Here is an 18,473-nt window from a genome sequence, read left to right as displayed (position 1 = left end):
ACACTACTTTGTGGAAGGCCAAACGGGCTTCAGCATTCTGTCCACAGCAGTGTGAAAGATTTCTTCCCAAGGAGCTGAGCATGTTGCCTGCAGAGCAGTCCTGGGCCATCTGACCTGGGGAAAGACAAGCTGTGTGATCTCTGAGACAGCAGAGTCTTGCATATGTTGTTTGGTGATGTTAGGTTCAATGAAGCTGCAGGAATCAGCAGTGATCATGGGGCTTCCTGAAATCTTTACATGGTAAATGACTGACTCTGTTTGTTCTCTCTAGGTATCTCTGCCTGAGCGACACACTCAGTTGCACCAGTTAAAACTCTCAGAAGATGAGCAGTCTGTGTACAATGTGCTCTTTGCAAGATCAAGGTATGAGTGTCTGAGAAGGCGGGAAGATGTTAACTTCCCATCCTTTCCCATTCTTGTTTTCATCTTACAGTGAAATTTTATTAAGCCAGGAGTGGACTGTCTGGGCAAATTCTGCTTTCCAAATAATGTCTGACTGTGTATATGCTATATGCTATTTGGAAATCTCCTCCTACCTTGGCAGTCCCATCATTACAGCTCCAACATTGTTGTAACAATGGGATCACTAGTATAAGCAGATCATTGGTGTTTTTACCCCCATGTTGTTCAACACTGCTAGGAGCAGATTGCAAAACTCCTCTGACTGCCTGTGCCCTTTGTATTACCACCCTGAATGTCAGTGTAAAATGGTGAGAAATTTCTGTGACATTACCCAGGGTACTGGACTGTTAAACAGCCTGGGGTGCCTTTTACACTGCTTTGCTGTGAGAGCGGCCACTCCTGGACGGCTCTCACACAGCCTCTAGCATGTAAGCTATTCTCAGGTGAGTTATATGAGTGCCCTTAGCCAGCCACCCCTGAATTGTATTGCAGAGTGACACCAGCAAATTCCCAGTTCCGGACTTGTCCCCAGACATGTGCGTCTTGTACAGCCCTGCTCTTTCCTTCTGGACAGTACAAGCCCATATAAACTTAATCATTTCATTCATAGAAAATAATATGCAAATAGCTTGTTATCTCAAATGGCATTTCCCAAACACTAAATTCCAAACACATGGGTTTACATAAAACAAGTTTAGGTACAGAAAGATGGATTTTAAGTGATTTAAGAGTAATGAGACATAAAAGTCAGAATTGGTTACAAAGAAATAAAAGGTTAAATGGAAGCTAATACCTAACTTAGCAAGCTAAGTGAATTTAAAGCAACAAGCTTTCGCTTACAACGTGCAGACAGCAATCTGGCTAGATACCTCCAGCCAGGACTCCTCCCCTAGTTCAACTATGCTTCTTTTGTCTTTCAAACATTGTTGATGCCATGAGAGGAGAGGTGATTCTGGGCTTCTGTTGTTCACTTTTATAACTTTTTTCCTCATTTTTATACCTGTTTCCATGGGAACTCCCAGCTGTTCCATAGCTGTTCCATTGCCAAGAGGTAAATTTCTCACTCACAGCCTTCTTCCTGCCAAAGAATGGCCGCTTAATCAGGTGATAGTCCATTTGATTATGCGTACACCTGGTTGAGGTGCTGGCTAGCCTTTTGTCTCTGGGGAACTAGTTTGAAGCTGTTTCCCTAAAGCAGGAACATGTCTGAGTAAAGTCATACAGTAGAATATTATAACTTTACATACAATATTTCTACACATTTTACCAGAACAGTAATATTCAGCAGATTATGAGCTTTCAAATGATACCTCAGAAGGCATAATTTGTCCGAGATTTATCATAGTTTTGTAAAAGTGGTGAACATAAAGATGCAGACTGTCAGTTTCCCAGAAGAGTATAATGTAGACAAGCCTCTTGGACTTCCTCAACTTTGCAGGTAACATCCTAGTTGTCTTCAGTCCCTCTCTGCCAGACCCTTGCTAATGATCTGAATGTCCTCCATGGTCCCACCTGTTTTGGAGGACTTCTACCTTGTGACACCTCCACAAGCCTCCAAAAGGTCTGTGTCAACAAGGCTAATTTTTCTCTGTCCATGGTCTTTATACTCCTCAAATAGTTGAAGACTATGCTCTAACTCCCTGGGCTTGTTGTTTATCCAAGTTATAAATACGCAGATTTTTAAATCTTTATTCAAGTCAGTCCGTCCAACCCACTGATACTCTTTGCTGCCGTGGATGCAGTATTCAGATGCTGTTGTGCCAAAGAACTATATATAGAAGGGCTTTTCTCCTCCTTGCATCATGACAAGCTTCTGTGTACACAACCCAAAATTGCATTGTCACAAACCAGTTTCTAACTTGCTACCCACTATTGCAACTACCTCTCTTGCAGCATCACCACATTCCAGGTCTTTCCCTCCAGTTGAATATCTTTCTCCAGAGTGTGTTCATTCGTATTTTGCACAAAACATTATCCGTTGGGCCTTGCATTCCTAGAAAAATGAGGTTATTTGGGTATTTGTTGATGGTGAGCATTCTTCCTATCGTGCTTTATAAAGTAGATCTCCATTCCAGCCTTACCTGTTTGTCTGAAACTCTGACATGGGATTCCCTTGAAGGTGAATCACAACATAATAGCATTAACTAGAGACATTATAACTTGCTCACTGGTAAAGCTCATCTTGTTTCTCCATCCTCACTCCGGTACTTAGAGGTCCCTGAACTGTGGGGCGCACCCCATCCCCCTGGGGGCGTCCAGAGGAATATTCGGGGGTGGGGCTAGGGCCTGGGCTAGCCTCCACAGGGGGTGGGGAGGGAGTGCCCCCTGGCCCTAGATGCTGGCTGAGGCTCTGCTCCTGGCCCCAAGGCATTCCCCCCCTGCCCTCTCCGCCCCCCCAGCTGTGGTCCCAGCCTCATCCCCTTACCCCTGTCTGCATCCCTCATTCCTGGAGCCGCGACCCTGCACTCAGCCCCAGCTTAGAGGGGGCAGCGGACACGGGTAAGGGGAGGCATGAGGTAAAAAGTTTGGGGACCACTGGCTTAGATTGTAAACTGTTTGTGGGACACAGGCTGTGTCTAAATAGTTATGTCTAATTTCTCCCTTGCGTAACCCTGCTGTATTTCATTTTTGCCAGGTCAACACTTCAGTCCTACTTAAAGAGACAAGAAGAGCAGAAGAGTTATTGCGGAGAGTACTCTGGTGCTAACCCATTTGATAAAGGTTAGAATAGAGGCTGCAGAAATGTTCTGCGGGGAGCGGTTTTTTAAATTGAGGAAATTCTCCCTTAAAATTGAGATAGAGCAGCGCAGAGAGTGAGAGCTATGACTCCTGAGTTCTCAGCACCTTGGGGCTCTTCTTTGGAAAACAGCTTGACTGCTGCCCTTGTGAAGAGTGTTGCTATAGAATATGCAGGGGGAAGGTTTGGAGTGTGTCTGCAAAGCCTTCTTCTGGCAGTGCTATTGCCAGGCTCACCTTTAAGGTATAGGGCTCTCTGTATGCTGCATATCTGTTTGCTCTGGGTAAAAAAAGGAGGTGTGGTGCAAGTTACAACAAAGAACTGGTGTGGAAGGTGGTGGTGTGAGCAGTGTATTGTAGTGGTTAGACCTGGGGACTGATTCAGGACTCCCAAGTCCTTTTCACACTGGTGTTGGGCAAGTCACTTAACTTCTTTGGGCCTCCATTTCCTCCTCTCTGAAATGGGTACAATATCTGCTCAAACAAGGGTGCTGAGGATTAATGAAAGGTTTAACAGAAGTACAAAGTGTTAACATAATTTATGTAATCTCTTGCTTCTTGATGTCTTGTGTTTTGCTGGGCTTGGTATGTTCCTACACAAATTTCATGCTGAACTGCTGCTACTTTTCATTTCCTCTTGTTGAAATATGACTGACTGGTAGAGCTGCTGCCTTGATATGCCTCTGAATGCTTTCTGTATTTTCTTCCTTCCTAATAGTAGTACAAGAATTTGGAGCCACTCGAAAGGATTCCCAAAGTGACTCTCACATCTCAAGTACTGTCCACGTCTTGTCCATGTTGTTGAGACTCCGCCAGTGCTGCTGCCATCTTTCCTTACTAAAAGTGGTAATCATGCAGCCTTGTACTGTGATTAATGTGGTTTGTAGAATGAATCATTTTAGAAGCACTTGATCAGAGCACAGAGCAATTTTGCCTGTACATGTCAGCTCTCTAATTCCTTGAATGGAACTTCCAAAGAACTCTCAGGTACAGGAGGAGGTTTATGTTGGTAACTCATTTGGGAGCATTCTTCCCTCTGAGGTCAGTCCAGTTTCCCATCATGGTTGGCATTAAATCCCACCCCCCCCAGCCCCCACCAGCATCCTGGCCAGATCACACATTTTCCTTTCATTTTAATTGGCCACATTATTGAAATGTTGTCATGTTGCTGTCCAACTCAGAGGTGGCTGCGTTTCAGTGGTTAGTTTATCTGTAAGTAACGACTCTAGGGTTTTGCAGTAGGATTGGGATTGGGGGCTGTCTGAGTAAGTTTATGGGCGATTTATATTAATATACAAATATCAAGCTGGCTGCAGTGGCTCACAAGCATGAGAACCAACCTCAAGGCAGACTGTGGAGAAGCAGGGCACCAACCCCAAACTGGTTGTGAGTTTTATAGGTAGATTTCACCAACCAAGTGTCAAGTGTGATCTCCTCAAGTGCTGTGACAGCCTTAACATGGAGTCCTTGAGTACTCCGGTCTGTCTTGTCACACTTGCAAACTTGCCTTTGTGATAGATGGTCCCTTATTCCAAAAGTCACAATAATATTCAGGACACTCCCAGTCCCAAAGGACCAGTCACTTACCCCAGGTCAGTCCTCTATCAAAGGTGACACTTGTAGCCAATCCTATAATAAATTAACTAAAGATTTCTTAGCTAAGAAAAATAAGAGTTTATTTACAAGGTAAATATACACACACAAATGAGTTAGTTTTAGGTTACACAAAGTTATAGAAACTGCGGTAATAAGCAAGCTCTGTAAGTTCTCTGGAGCTAACCCAGCTGTGGATCCCTTGCTTATGCTTAGAAATCTTCACCCCTCAAAGTTCAAGCAGCATACAGAGACAGTTCTTTCTTGTCAGTGGTTTTTGTTCCCTTCCCCCAGAGTTCAAGCTGATGGGACAAATCCACCTGCAAATCTCCTCTTCATGGGGGTGGAAGGGAGCAATCAAAGTCTTTTTTCTTTGTTTCACAATGGCTCATTTGGGTTCAATGGACCTTCTTCGGGGGCAGGACCTAACACCTGTAGGAAGCCAGCATTTCTACATTAATTAATGCTCCTTTCCTGTTTGACTTACAGTTACAGACCATTACAATGCAGACACTTACTATAACCTTACAATATGGCATACAGAGGTTTATAAATAAGATGAATACATGCAGCAACCTCTGAGCATTTTGTAATTCTAAACACATGCTTATGAATCTAATTCCTATTTTAACAATACTAACACACAGGTGAGCCAGTCTGATTCCAACTATACACTTGTCAGTGTTCAGTGAAATGTAGGGGCCTGGCCGTGAGCTGGCACCTGGTCTGCCAGTATCACAGCAAACTCATAAGGTAAAGGAGAAGTGTGCTCTTTTTTGAACCAAACCAGTTTTTGCAGAATATTTGAAAGAAACTAGCAAAAACCTAATAGGAAACATTTCCTGATGTTCAGGCCATACTTTTTCCCTTTAAATTTCTCTTAAATTCTTCTCCATCCTTGGTGTTTGTTTTGGCAAATATTTGACTGTTATTGTGCCTCTCTTCGCTCCTAGTCTTAGCCAGTTTAGTTGGCTACTAATTTTTTTCTGTAAACTAATCATTTTATTTTCCTTCTCTGAATCCACCTGTTAGTCTTTCTTGTATTGAGGTCTGAACACTGCATTGTAGAAACAGTCTTACTAGAATCAGAGTAAGAGTCATATTGCCCAATCTGTGACGTGATCTTTTATTTGCTGACCTTTACTGCTACCTTGGTCACTTATTGAAGTGTCATGCTTGTGAACGACACAATCCTTGATCTGGTGAGGACGTGTATGCCATTTGGTACTGGCATGTATGCAAAATGAAGTTAGGGCAATGTTTTAGAAATTCCTGGTTACAAAGTATTATAGGTCTGCAATAGGCTGCATTAAAGAGCTGGTTAAGCACTGAACATTGCAGATGTGGCCTCCATAACTGAATAACTTGCCAAGAGGCCAGGTGCCACACCTGACTTGTGTAATATGGAGCGGATTGCAGCATCTTTCATGTTAGGCCATAATTTCTTGTGGTTTTCACCTTTCAGATTTAAGATAAAAGTAGCTGGCACAGATCACATGGTAAAGTTCTATAGGCCACACTTATGAGTTCCATTCCCAGGTCCAACACCAATCCCCTTAGAACTTGTCCAACATTCCTTCTACCTCAATTTCCCCATCTGTAAAATGGGGCTAAAGTGTACCCATCTTATAGGGAGGCTTCAGGGGTGAAGTGCTATAGACTGCTTCACCACTCTCTAAACCAGTGGCCTCCAAAGTAGAGTGCAAGAGGATCCTTAGGGGTGTGTAGCAGGAGAAGCACTTTTTTTTTTTTTTTTTTTTTTTTTTGGAGGGTGGGGGGAGCTTCGGCAAAAACGGTAGAGCTGGCGCAGCAAGGGATGCGTGCTCAAATTTTTTTTACTGATAGGGGTGCGTGATCAAAAAAGTTTGGAGACCACTGCTCTAAACTCTGTATTTCAACTATGATTTGGAGATAGAGCATGGCTTTATCTTCTGATTATAAGAAGCAGCTCCATCTTGTGGGTTTGCAGCCCAGGGAGGAGAATAGTCCCTAAGCGATGCTCGAAGTTCTGCTAATAGCATGCAGATGATGCTTTCTGGTTACTATCTGCTGGTGTGTATGTGGCTCTCATTCCTTACTATATCTGCTTATTTACTCTTTTGCAGGCCCTGGACCAAGCTAACTTGAACAGTGAAGGCCTCTCTCTTTCCCTGGAAGAACACCTCAGTGCTCTGACTTTGTCAGAACTCCAAGGTCCCGACCCAAAATCTACCGTCTATCTCAATGGCAAGGCTTTCAGCATGGATCTCTTTGACATCACCAGAGAAAGCACCAAAGTATGCTGGCTGTGGTTCTGTCACCTCTTGGGAGGCCTAGATTTCAGCATTTTCCTGTATTTTTTTTTAAGTGAATTCTGATACCGTGATATGTTTACAGTTGCCTAGGTGGGTGGGTCAGCAGTTTGGGCATGGGTAGATGAATGTACAGATGAATCCTTTTCAGGGAGGTTCAATACTGTTAAATTGCATAGGAGGCTGTAAGAGAAGAGTACCTGCAACAAAGCCACCAGGAGACACAGGATCTACCATGCTGGTGGACTCTCAATGCCTATCTCCAACATTAGACCCTTGAGACTGTACAGAGCTTCTAAGTAGAGGAAGGGAGGTGGCAGCAAAGTGGTCCCTAAAACCTTTAGATAACGGGTGGGAGAAGGGAAGCATATTAGCCTGGGTCTACATGGGAAGTTTGATTGCTACAAAACATGATTGTAACTCTTGATGTCATGTGGTCTTATTACTGTTACTAGCTAAGACTTCTCTAAAAGTCACAGTAGCTACAGTAAAAAGTTACAGGGGCGAATTACAACTTAGTTGCTTTTGCAGAGTTAAATTACCCTTTTGCAACATCATATAGTGAACACTTACATTTTTTACTCAATGTAACGTACCTCAGTGGTTCTCAACCAGGAGTATGCCTACCAATACCGGTACATAGAGGTCTTCCGGGGGTCCATCAACTCATCTAGATATTTGCCTAGTTTTACAACAGGTTACATAAAAAGCACTAGCAAAGTCAGTACAAACTCAAATTTCATGCAGACGGTGACTTGTTTATAGTCCTCTACTATACTATACACTGAAATGTCAGTACAATATTTCTATTCCAATTGATTCATTTTATAACTACCTGGTAAAAATGAGGAAGTGAGCAATTTTTCAGTAACAGTGTGCTGTGACACTATGTATTTTTATGTCTGATTTTGGAAGCAAGTTGTTTTTAAGTGAGGTGAAGGTTGGGGGTACACAAGATAAATCAGACTCCTGAAAGAGGTACAGTAGTCTGGAAAGGTTGAGAGCCATTGACTTACCTAAACCAAGTGTCTGTGGATTACTAACTCTTTAAAATAGTGTAAGTTTGTATATGAAGGCAAAAATCAGGTTTACAAAGCATCAGTTAACATCCTGTGAAGCTATCTCAGGCAGCCAAGCGGAAGACCTCACTTAAGTCTGGATTCAGCCTTTTCTGTGTGTCCAGTGGTAAAGTGCAGGCTGCCTTCTGGCTCCACAGCAAGTCGACTAACTACTTTTCCTGCAGCTATCGCATCTATTGGCTGAACTGAAGACTATCCAAAGTCACTCAAAATCCCAGAAGAGGTAAGTGTGGTAATGCCTCTCTTTCTGGGGTGCATGTTTGTGGGCATGGGGAAGAATGGGTAAGATGATCTGATACAGAACCCTCTCAGAAAATGAAATGTCCCCATGTAAAGGTGCAGGACTCACCCATGCAGCACCTCCTGCTGGTCATCTCAGGGAATTGGCTCTTTTGACCCAGACTGCCATCTGCAGGCCGGTGTCCTGCTTGTAGCTGGCCCCGTGTCCCTCCTGGACCCCAGTGCCCCTTTACCCTGGGGCTGCCCCCTGGCAATACCTCCCACAGTCTCAGGGCCTCCCCTCTCTGGGGAACCCCCAACCTTCTAATCCCCACCTTGCCTCAGTCTGGGCTACTGCCTGTCATCACTAAGCCCTTGCTCCCTGGGGCAGACTGCAGTGTAAAAGCCACTCCTCATAGGCAAGGGGGTTCGGACCTGCTGCCTTTGCCTGCGTCCAAGTACCTCTGGGGGCCTTGGACCATGCCCTGCAGCCTGGGGAGTAGCCAGCCTGGAGCTCTGCTGATCCTCTGGCTCTGCCCAGCCCTGCTTCACTCCCAGTACCCTCTTTGCAGGCAGCCAGGCCCTGCTCTCCCTCAGCCTGGAGAGTGAGACTTCTGGGTCTCTGTCTCAGCCTTTTTATACGGGCCAGCTGTGGCCTGATTGGGGCATGGCCCAGCTGCGGCCACTTCCCCAAGCAGTCCAGCTTAGCAGCTCTCAGCCCCAACCTTCTCCCAGGGCTGACTTTTTAACCCTTTTCCACTGGAGTTGGGAAGCCACCCCACTACACCCCAGTATTACAACATTTCAAATTGTCGGCCGTGTGTGAAAGCACGCAGGAAGCTCAAAGAGGAGATTTGGAGGAGGAGAGACTTTGAAAGTGGTTGGGAAACTAGGTGGATGTGAAATCGGGATTAATGTGTGTGGAGAGTATTTGAGGCGATCTGAAAACCAGGTGGGCAATATTCTCTTGGATATAATAGAATTATTTTGATCATACCAAAGAATCTAGGAGAAAATACTTATAAAATTAAAAAATCATGGGATGGGGTAAATCTGTGCTTAAGTCAGCATTTCTCAAAGCCCCACTTCAGGAAAATGAAAATAATCTTGTTGCTGAACTGCTACAAATCTTAATGTGTAAGTCTTCCATGGCCCTCCAGCCAGTCCTTCACACCTCCCAGGGGGACATGTATCTCATGTTGGGAAACGGTGATTTACAATGTGAGGCAAGGTCTGGTGTGTGGGAGGACACAAGACTGACACGGGGCGGTGCAGAATCTTTCAAATAAGCCATCTGATTCTCTCACAAGAGACTTGAGGGAGGAACTCCGTGATCTGTAACTTGTGGGAGATAATTTTCTTTATTATATGAAGTGCCAAAGAGCAAGTATGGGTGGGAGAAGGGAAGACTGGTTCAGTTTAATCCCTAAATGGTGCATGTAAGTGTTCGGATCCCACAGAGGTGTGTGCCTCCTAAGAACCCATTAGAATAGAATGTAGGAGCAATTGTAACCGTTCTTCAGAAATATATATTCATATGCTGAGATTAGCACCCGTGCTTCTGAATACCTCACTGGTGCTCCAAAGATCTGATCTAAATATCTAAATGCAGGATTTGGGCATCCTATTAAAAGGGTCACGCATCTGAAAATACCGGAGAAACTCTTTGCAATGGACTGTTCTAGAATAGTTAATGTTTGGTGCAGGCTTGGTGGGAAATCTCCAGACTGTGTGTCAGAATAGTCTTATGGAAGGATCTCTGACTGTAGTGAGAAACAGCTTGCATAGTCTTTCTGCCTCAGAATAAACACACTGTGCTCAATGGCCACTTGCTGGAGGTGAGATTGCCGTTTAGTCACCCCTTGCTCTTTGGTCAGGTTGTTACTAAAAAGGAATAGTCACTGCCTGCTCCAGCTGGAAACTGATGCCTGATTTTTTTTTTTTTTATTTTTTTTTTTGACACTCAGATGTATGAGGAAGAAATTGATTTATGTATGCCCATGTGCTTACCTGACTTCCAGGCACAGCAGCCGGAATTGCACATGCAAATCAAGTGTCTGCTAGGTCTGATAATACAGTTCTGGATTTCTAGAATGCACAGCAGCAGTCGCTGCTCAGATACCTCATCTCCATCTTGAATGTAAGCCACTTATAGGATAAATTTCCAGACTAGATCAGGTGAATCCTGAGTGTGATTGTCTTGTAGGGAACACTGCAAATCTGCCTTCAAAAAGCCTTTCCAGTATAAGAATGACATGCAACAAGCACCTTTCTACCATTAAATCCTCCCTCCCCCTCCAATCTAAAAAGCTGACCTACCTCAAGCAGAGTTTTGACCCCAAAAAGGAAAGAGAGGCTGATTCCATAAAGTCCCTCTAGGGACTTTGCTGTTGATTTTGGTGGGAAGCACTCACATATTATGGTGATAGGTTAAACCCTAAGATAGAGAAGATAAACAGATTTAATTCACTCTTAATGTGTTGAGGGCAAGACACTATCATTGTAGGGTTGTTGCAATATATCTGATGCTTGCTTTGGACTCTGTCTATCTTCAGTGTCATTGTATCTCAGTGGACTAGCATGTTGAAGATTGTGGCAGTGCACCTCAAGCGTCAAGGGCTGAAGTATGCTACAGTGGATGGCTCTGTCAATCCTAAGCAAAGGATGGATTTGGTGGAAGAGTTCAATAACAATCCCAAAGGGCCTCGGGTATGAACTGGGATCAGGAAAGCTGTGTTCAATGCACTTATTAATAGCTGGAGTAGTTACTTTATGATTGGATTTGCTGGGCCAGTTTCTATATCAGGCATCAAGATGTGTGTTCGTGGTGGGAGAGTGTAGCTCTAAAAGCCAGGTGTCCGTAAATGGGAGCAGTTCTGGTATAGACACTATTTGGTGTTATACTTTAATCTTCCATTTTAAGAATGCCTGGCTCTCAGGCAAGTTAAAGGCTTGCTGGTACCCAATCATACCAAAGTCTCTGTTAACATTAAACTGTATCTGCAAGATTGGGAGCCTGTGGGGTAGGCAATTCACATCAGGCAGAAACTCTTCCTAGCTTACCCCACTGCAGATTGATGACATCAAAGATGTATTGGGTCATGCTACTCCCATGACATGGGAGCCATTGTAGGATTGTTCCCTACAGCCTCTTCTCCCAGTACATGTGGTACTTCATGCAAAACCTCAGTTCAGTCACCTACCACAGATTTATGGAAGGGAGGCGTATGTTAGGTTCACTTATAAACAGAGCCAAATGAACACTACAGTGTTTATTAGACTTCACATGCTGATCCAAGTCTGAGGACAAGGATGCTAAGTTGGTGGAGGAGAATTCACACTTCACCTCTGTCTAAAATGGAGTGATCCAATTGAGACATTTGTAACTGGCTCATTGAGATTGGGCCAAAATTAAAAAAAAAAAAAAAATCCAATGCCATGGCAGTTTGGAGATGAAGATTTCCATCTCATCTATGACAGCTTCTGAAATTCTGTCTACTGGAACTTCAGATGGCTGGGTAGTCTGAGTGCAGGTTGAACATTTCTCTGTGCACATTATTTTTTCTAAACATTTTGTGGAAGTTTCTGCAATTCAAACTGGACTGGCTGTTCCCACTAGTGTAAATCCGTGTTTGGAAGGGGCAAATGCCACAATGAATCTGATGACATTTCAACTAGTCTAAGGCCATGTCTACACTACAGACCTTACAGTGGCACAGCTGCACCACTGTAAGGTCTCCCGTGTAGCCGCTCTATTCCAATGGGAGAGAGCTCTTCTGCCGGCATAACTGAATCATCTCCAACAAGCGGCTTTAGCTGTGTGAGCAGGAGACCATCTCCTGCTGACATAGCACTGTCCACACCGGCACTTTTGTCAGTGAAACTTACGTCAGTCTGGGGGATGTTTTTTCACACCCCTAACTGACAAAAATTTTACCCACAAAAGTGCTAGTGGAGACAGTCTTACTGGAGGTTTGGGAGAGCCACAGGCTGGTATCTGCAAAATGGATCTTTGCTTCATGCAGTTTGTAACCTCAAACCAAATGGCACTGGGTCCCCTGCTGGTGGAGATGTTAAAGCAGTGCAGGATATCAGCTTCCCTCAAACAAGCAGTTATTAGGTCCCCCGATCTAGCAGTCATCTCTTGATCTCTATGGTCTGACTGTTAGTGTCCTCAGTGAGATGAGTTAGAGGAGGTATTGATCCATTTCCTAGTGCATAGGAGATCCACATTGCCAAAACTCACAAAATGGATGGTAATGGAACTTCCTTCACACTTAGAGGTCATCCCTCCCAATCAGGAGAAATATAGTGATGCATGGGGGAAGTCTGCCCTAGTGCTCTCTAGGCTGTTCAGTCTTGCAGATAGGTTCAGTCTCCAGGGTTGTCAATCCAAGTTCTGCTGCACTAAATATACACAGACAAGGCAGTCAGTGTAATCTGTCTAGAACCAAAATCTAGATTAAATGGGGCATTAACTTGTTTGTGAATGGACCCCTTAAAGCAGAGATATTTTAACTCTATATTTGCACTGGCTCCACCACTGCTGGAATACTGTATCCAGTTCTGTTGCCCACAATTCAAGAAGGAAGTTGATACGTTGGGGAGGGCTCAGAGAAGAGCCACAAAATTATTGAAGGATTAGAAAACCTGCCGTATAGTGATAGACTGAGCTCTTTGAGTCTATTTAATTTAGTTTAACAAAAATAAGGTTAAGGGGTGACTTGATTATATAAGTATCTAGATGGGGAACAAATATTTAATAATGGACCCTTCAGTCTAGCAGAGAAAGGTATAACAGGATCCAATGGCTGGAAGTTGCAGTTAGACAAATTCAGACTGGAAATAAGATGTACATTTTGAACAGTGAGAGTAATTAACCATTGGAACAATTTACCGAGAGTTGTGGTGGATTCTCCATCACTGGCCATTTTTAAATCAGGATTGGATGTTTTTCTAAAAGATCTGCTCTAGAAATTAATTTGGGCAAGTTCAATGGCGTCTATTATACAAGAGGTCAACCTAGATGATCACAACATTCCCTTTTGGCCTTGGAATAGATGAATCTATGAAAGTAACCTGTCTTTCTGACTTGTTCTTTGTTGAAGGTGATGTTGATCTCGCTCCTGGCTGGAGGCGTTGGCCTTAACTTAATTGGAGGAAACCACCTCTTCCTTCTTGACATGCACTGGTAAAGTGAGATGGAAACTTTGAGGGTAGACTGGCTCTTTATTTCAGCATGGGTAACATGAGTGCTTACAAACTGCAAGAGAGAAGGATGTATCTGGTTGAATGGTAAAACACATAATCCTACTTTTCCATTCCTGAAATTACTTGCCTGTCAAGGAAAAATGTTTTTCAAATGAATCTTTCAAGAACAATTCAACTCATGGCCAGTCTGACACCCAGTACTGTGAAAAATGCCAGTAAAGCCCCACTTGGTAGCTAAAACAAACTATTAAAGTGGATAAGAATAACACAGAGGATAAATGCTTAGTCTTTACCACAAAAGCTATTAGGTGCCAATCCCAGAAGTAATCTGTTCTGAAAATAAAAATATCTGAGGCCAAGGGGCTTGTTTTGGAACAAATTGATAAGTGACAGATTTAGAAAGCAGCCAGTCACCATGACTGGAGAGGTCTGTAGGAATGTGAGAATGGAGTGTTGGAGCTACTAATAAAAATATGCAATCTTTCATATAAATCAGCTGCTTATATTACAGGACTGTAGGGGAGCAATCGTAACTTTTAGTAGAATTATTGTTTGTATTATGGTAGTGCCCAAAGGCCCCAGTCATGAATCAGGGCCCCATTGTGCTAGGTGTTGTACAAATGCATGAGAGATGATCATTACCTAAGATTAGAGAAAACTTTTAAGGAACTTTTGAAGAGATCTAACAAAGTGATATGAATAGTAACTCAATGATACTTGAATATTAATATTGACAAGTGTGAGGTAACGTGCATTGCATAATTTGAACAACTCAGACAAGTTGCAGAGTTCCAAAGTTGCTAACTGCTTGGGGGGCCGGGGGGGAAGAATTAAGCTTGCCACAGTGACATCTAATGAAAGTATGCCACCAAATGTTAGGATCTATAAGGAATAGAATGCAGAGCAACCCTAGGAACATTAAAATTTTGTTATGTAAGTCAGTGGTATACCTTCCTCTAGAAGACTGTTCAGTTCTGGCCATACCATCTCCAAAAAAACAGTGTGTGGTGGGGGGGGTAGAGAAGAAATAGATGGATTTCAGAGCTAGTTTACAAATTGAATGGTCTTGTAGATACCTAGAGAGAATATGATTAAAGGCACAGAGAAAATCCTGTGTGCAGAGAGACTGGAAGGATTTGCACTCTTCAGTTTAGAGAGAAGAATGAGAGTGGATGCAGTAGAGAGAAACAAACAAAAAACAAAGAATGGTACAGAGAAGGTAAATCAGCCTGTCCCATCTTACCTTCTCATAATACAAGAACAGAGGAGCAGTTGATGCAATTGAAAGACATCAGATTTAAAAATTGATAAACGGAAGTACTTATTTTTTACCAATGTGCAATTAACCTCTGGAATTCTTTGCCACTAGATGTTGAGGCAAGAGCTAAGGATGCCAAACTGTTTGACATTTAAGTGGATAATTACAGCATCCATAGTTGCATTAGCTAGCTTTAAAAAAACAAACAAACAAAACCCCTCTTAATCTTCAGGATATAAGCCAACTACTAAGCAATAAAGGTAAGGAAGACATTTCTGTCATGGGTAGGTTATACTTTAGCTGTCCGCTAGAGTTGGTGAAACAGAGGGATACATTTTTCATTTAAAATATTATTGAAAAAATTGTCCCTTTTTATATCAAAAAATATCAGGATGTATAAATTTATAACCAGTCTTATTATTTATTATGCAGTTTCTTGCACCTTCCTTTGAAGCACTTGGTACTGGCCATGATCAGACAGAAAAACGAGACTATATCGACCACTGGTCTGATTTCTGGTATAGCAATTCCTGTGTGTAATGCAAACGGCAATGGGGAAGGTGGTAGACCTTCAGCAGAGGTGTAGGGAGAATCTGATTTGCAGTGCATTGTCTGGTATTCAGAACAGTAAGGGAGCTAGGGAGGAGGTCACGTTTCTTGTATAGAGGGAATAATGGGGAGAGGGATACACGAGCTGAGGATAAGGACTTGTCTTGATTGTTTCTAAGATTAACAAGCCACTAGACTGTCTGAGCAGTTTTCTTACCTTGCAGGAATCCTGCACTTGAAGATCAGGCATGTGACCGTATATACCGAGTGGGGCAGAAGAATGATGTGGTGATACACAGGTCAGGGTCAGCTGTTCTAAACTCGAGTTAGCAGTGCACGTGGCAGGCAACAGCCTTATAAAGTCTTGGCTTCGATGAGGGGTGACATGGGCTTGCTTTGGTGTTTGTTTCTGAACTTCAGGGCTGTGCACAGGCTACAGAGGCCGCGTTGTATGAATGTTTCTGGAATTTGCCTCCTGATTTGCTGATCTGAAATTGATTTTCAGCAAGTCGAAGCCCAATACTGGTCTTTTCCTTTAATAGCTTGATGAATGCCTTGGGTCTCTCCACTGCTGAGTGCAATTCAGCCATCAGCCCATTTGCATTCATCCAGACACTCATTATATGGACAAATATAGTTCCATGTGTTTAATATGATCTTCAAACTCTTGATTCCAAATGTGGCCCTCTACTTTTGGAAACGCTTAATATCAATAAGAACGATGATTCTAGGAGAGATTGGTCAGGGACTCAGATTTCTTTCCTTATAATTAAAAATTTAAGTTTCAAATTACAAACCTATAAACATTTAGTAGGATAAATGGTGGTAGCTGCAGAGTGAGTCTGACATTGGATGAGAGGTACTATGAAAATGATTTGCTCCTCTTTTCTTGAAAACAAGGTGAGTACTGGAAGTTGAAAGGGGGTGGAAGCTTGAAATGCTGATGTTTCCAGAAATTAGGATGATCTGGTGCTTTGGGTTTTAGGTTTGTCTGTGAGCAGACAGTGGAAGAAAAGATCTCTCAACTCCAAACCAAGAAGAAAGATCTGGCTCAACAAGTGCTGTCGGGCACAGGAGACTCCATCACCAAACTCACCCTGGCCGACCTCAAAATTCTCTTTGGCATCTAACTGCCTCTTACAGCAAATAGCTTGAACACAATCCAGTGCCTAGAGGAAACCAAGGAATTTTCAACAAAGGGCCTGTATTTAAAGTAGCTAGTTCTTATGGGAACAATAACTGGAATTGTTATAAAAACTGCTCCAGGAGGAGAAGCTACTGGATTTTTGAATTGTTTTATATTCAAGTTAGAAGCAGTATACAGTAAAGACCAATAAAACTATAGATTGTTTTAATACTTATGAGTCAAATTGTTTCTCTTTAACTATAGAGAAATGTGCTTAACCCTAACCCCCTCCCTCCCCCCCCCCGGACTAAAGAAGATTTTCTTTTTCCCCTTATTAGAATGAGAGAACTTTGAGAGCAAATGGGATAGCAGAGGGGAGCAAAAAGGAAAGGAGTGTGAGGTAGGGAAGAGCAAGAGGGTGGAGAAGAGGATGGGATGAATGGGAAGGAAGGAAAAATGTTGTTTTTCAGAGAAAAACGCCAAAAGGAAAAATGACAAAAGTGAGTAGAATAGATCAAAATTGGAAGAGGAGGAGGAGAATAAAGCAATAGAATAAATAAGTTTTAAAAAGTCAATTTTTAGTTTAACAAATTTTATTTATATTCCTTTGTACTTCTCAAGCAGATGTTTTATATCTAAGTGAGAGGTAGCGTCTCCCTTTTCCAAACACAATACATGCAAGTTGCAGGTGGCAGGAATTTTACCCCCTCCTTGGGTTTCAGTTGCACTCGTACAAAGAAATCAAAATGAAATGTAAACTTCAGACCAGGCTTCGATGCTTGCAGGATTCCTCCCGGAGGACTGATCAGCCTACATCCTAGGTCCTTTCCACTTTATAGCAGATGCAGTAACAAGCTACTTGCAATAGTAAGTGTGTTTTGCTGTCTGTTTTCTACTAGGACCATCATCTGCTAAAGAATGGGGTTTTCAGGCAAACCCTCCCACCTTGTTACACTTGTTCTTCCTCTCCCACTTCCAAAGCCATGCACACAGCATACACTTTGATTTCCTCTCCACTGTACGTTTCCTTTGGGATCCCACTTCCAAAGACGCCTGCAACCATCACCACCAATTCTCTTGACAAGTGTCCTTACAGACTGAAGAATTCAGCAGATTTTGTCTCCACTTTTACCAAAGACATAGTTTATTTCTCATACCATGTAATAAGTGACGCACAGGAGCAATGGTATGAAACTGGCATTTCATTTCCTGTTCACATTCATTTCATATGGATGGGTCAAAGTGATAAAAAAACAAATACCGTGTCACATGACAGTGAGCAATATCTGTTGTCTCTAATGATCTCTGTTAGAAGCTGTGGCATTTCTGGAGTGCGTAGGTTGGCTTTGGCTCAAGTCCTTCTCTAGATCCTTAGATTTCTAGAGAATCAGCCTGTAGAGTCCTCAGAACTTATGAGGTACTAGAAGAGGCCACCGCCACACCTGTTCCCATATAATATGAGATTTGCAAAAAACTGCAGTGCTATTCCATTCCCTCTTCTCCCCCCCCCCCATAGCTACCTGAGGGGATAGGGGCAAACCCTTATCAGTATTCACGCACATTGAATGCGTGGTCATAGCTCCATCCAGAGGGGAAGAGCTCTGACCTGTCTGCAGAATGGCTGTGGGGTCACTGTAGGGGCAGAAAGGGGCAAATGGCTTATATAACCCCCCTCATGTAAAGATCCCTAAATCCCCTACAAGGAGCACAGCGCATCTCTTGTTTGACTTTTCCAGAATCTTCAGGGAAAATGTTTCCATTTTTTAAATTATGTATGCTCTCCAGCAAAATGGGGAGATAGGGATTAAAATCACAGGAACTTGGAAAGTCTGATTCTATTCCTGCCAATATAGGGTCTCAATGGTGTATTCTCCAGAGTAAACTAAAAATATCCCATCAGGGAAGTTCCATCCCTTTCCATGGAGAGGTTATTAACCTAGTGTAATTGGCCTCACCTTTTAAGGGACGTTTCTGGATATACACACTGAGCATTCTTTCGTTACATTGTA

At 42.9% G+C, this 18,473-nt stretch overlaps 1 protein-coding gene across 2 annotated transcripts in view; it reads left to right on the top strand.

Moving 5' to 3' along the window:
• Positions 1-16,699, top strand: part of TTF2 (transcription termination factor 2) — a 43,647-nt gene extending 26,948 nt beyond the window's left edge. For both annotated transcript variants that reach the window (XM_030583343.1, XM_030583352.1), the window contains 9 exons: positions 272-363; positions 3,038-3,123; positions 3,857-3,984; positions 6,837-7,007; positions 8,266-8,324; positions 10,876-11,029; positions 13,429-13,511; positions 15,563-15,637; positions 16,324-16,699. In XM_030583343.1, the coding sequence (XP_030439203.1) occupies positions 272-363; positions 3,038-3,123; positions 3,857-3,984; positions 6,837-7,007; positions 8,266-8,324; positions 10,876-11,029; positions 13,429-13,511; positions 15,563-15,637; positions 16,324-16,468 (993 nt within the window). In that variant the 3' untranslated portion in view covers positions 16,469-16,699. The remainder of the gene's footprint in view (positions 1-271; positions 364-3,037; positions 3,124-3,856; positions 3,985-6,836; positions 7,008-8,265; positions 8,325-10,875; positions 11,030-13,428; positions 13,512-15,562; positions 15,638-16,323) is intronic.
• Positions 16,700-18,473: the final 1,774 nt, after the last annotated feature.

Source organism: Gopherus evgoodei, chromosome 1, assembly GCF_007399415.2.
Source record: "Gopherus evgoodei ecotype Sinaloan lineage chromosome 1, rGopEvg1_v1.p, whole genome shotgun sequence".
NCBI classification, from domain to species: domain Eukaryota; kingdom Metazoa; phylum Chordata; order Testudines; family Testudinidae; genus Gopherus; species Gopherus evgoodei.
The sequence above is the reverse complement of the archived record's forward strand: the minus strand, read 5'-3'. Positions and strand labels throughout refer to the sequence as shown.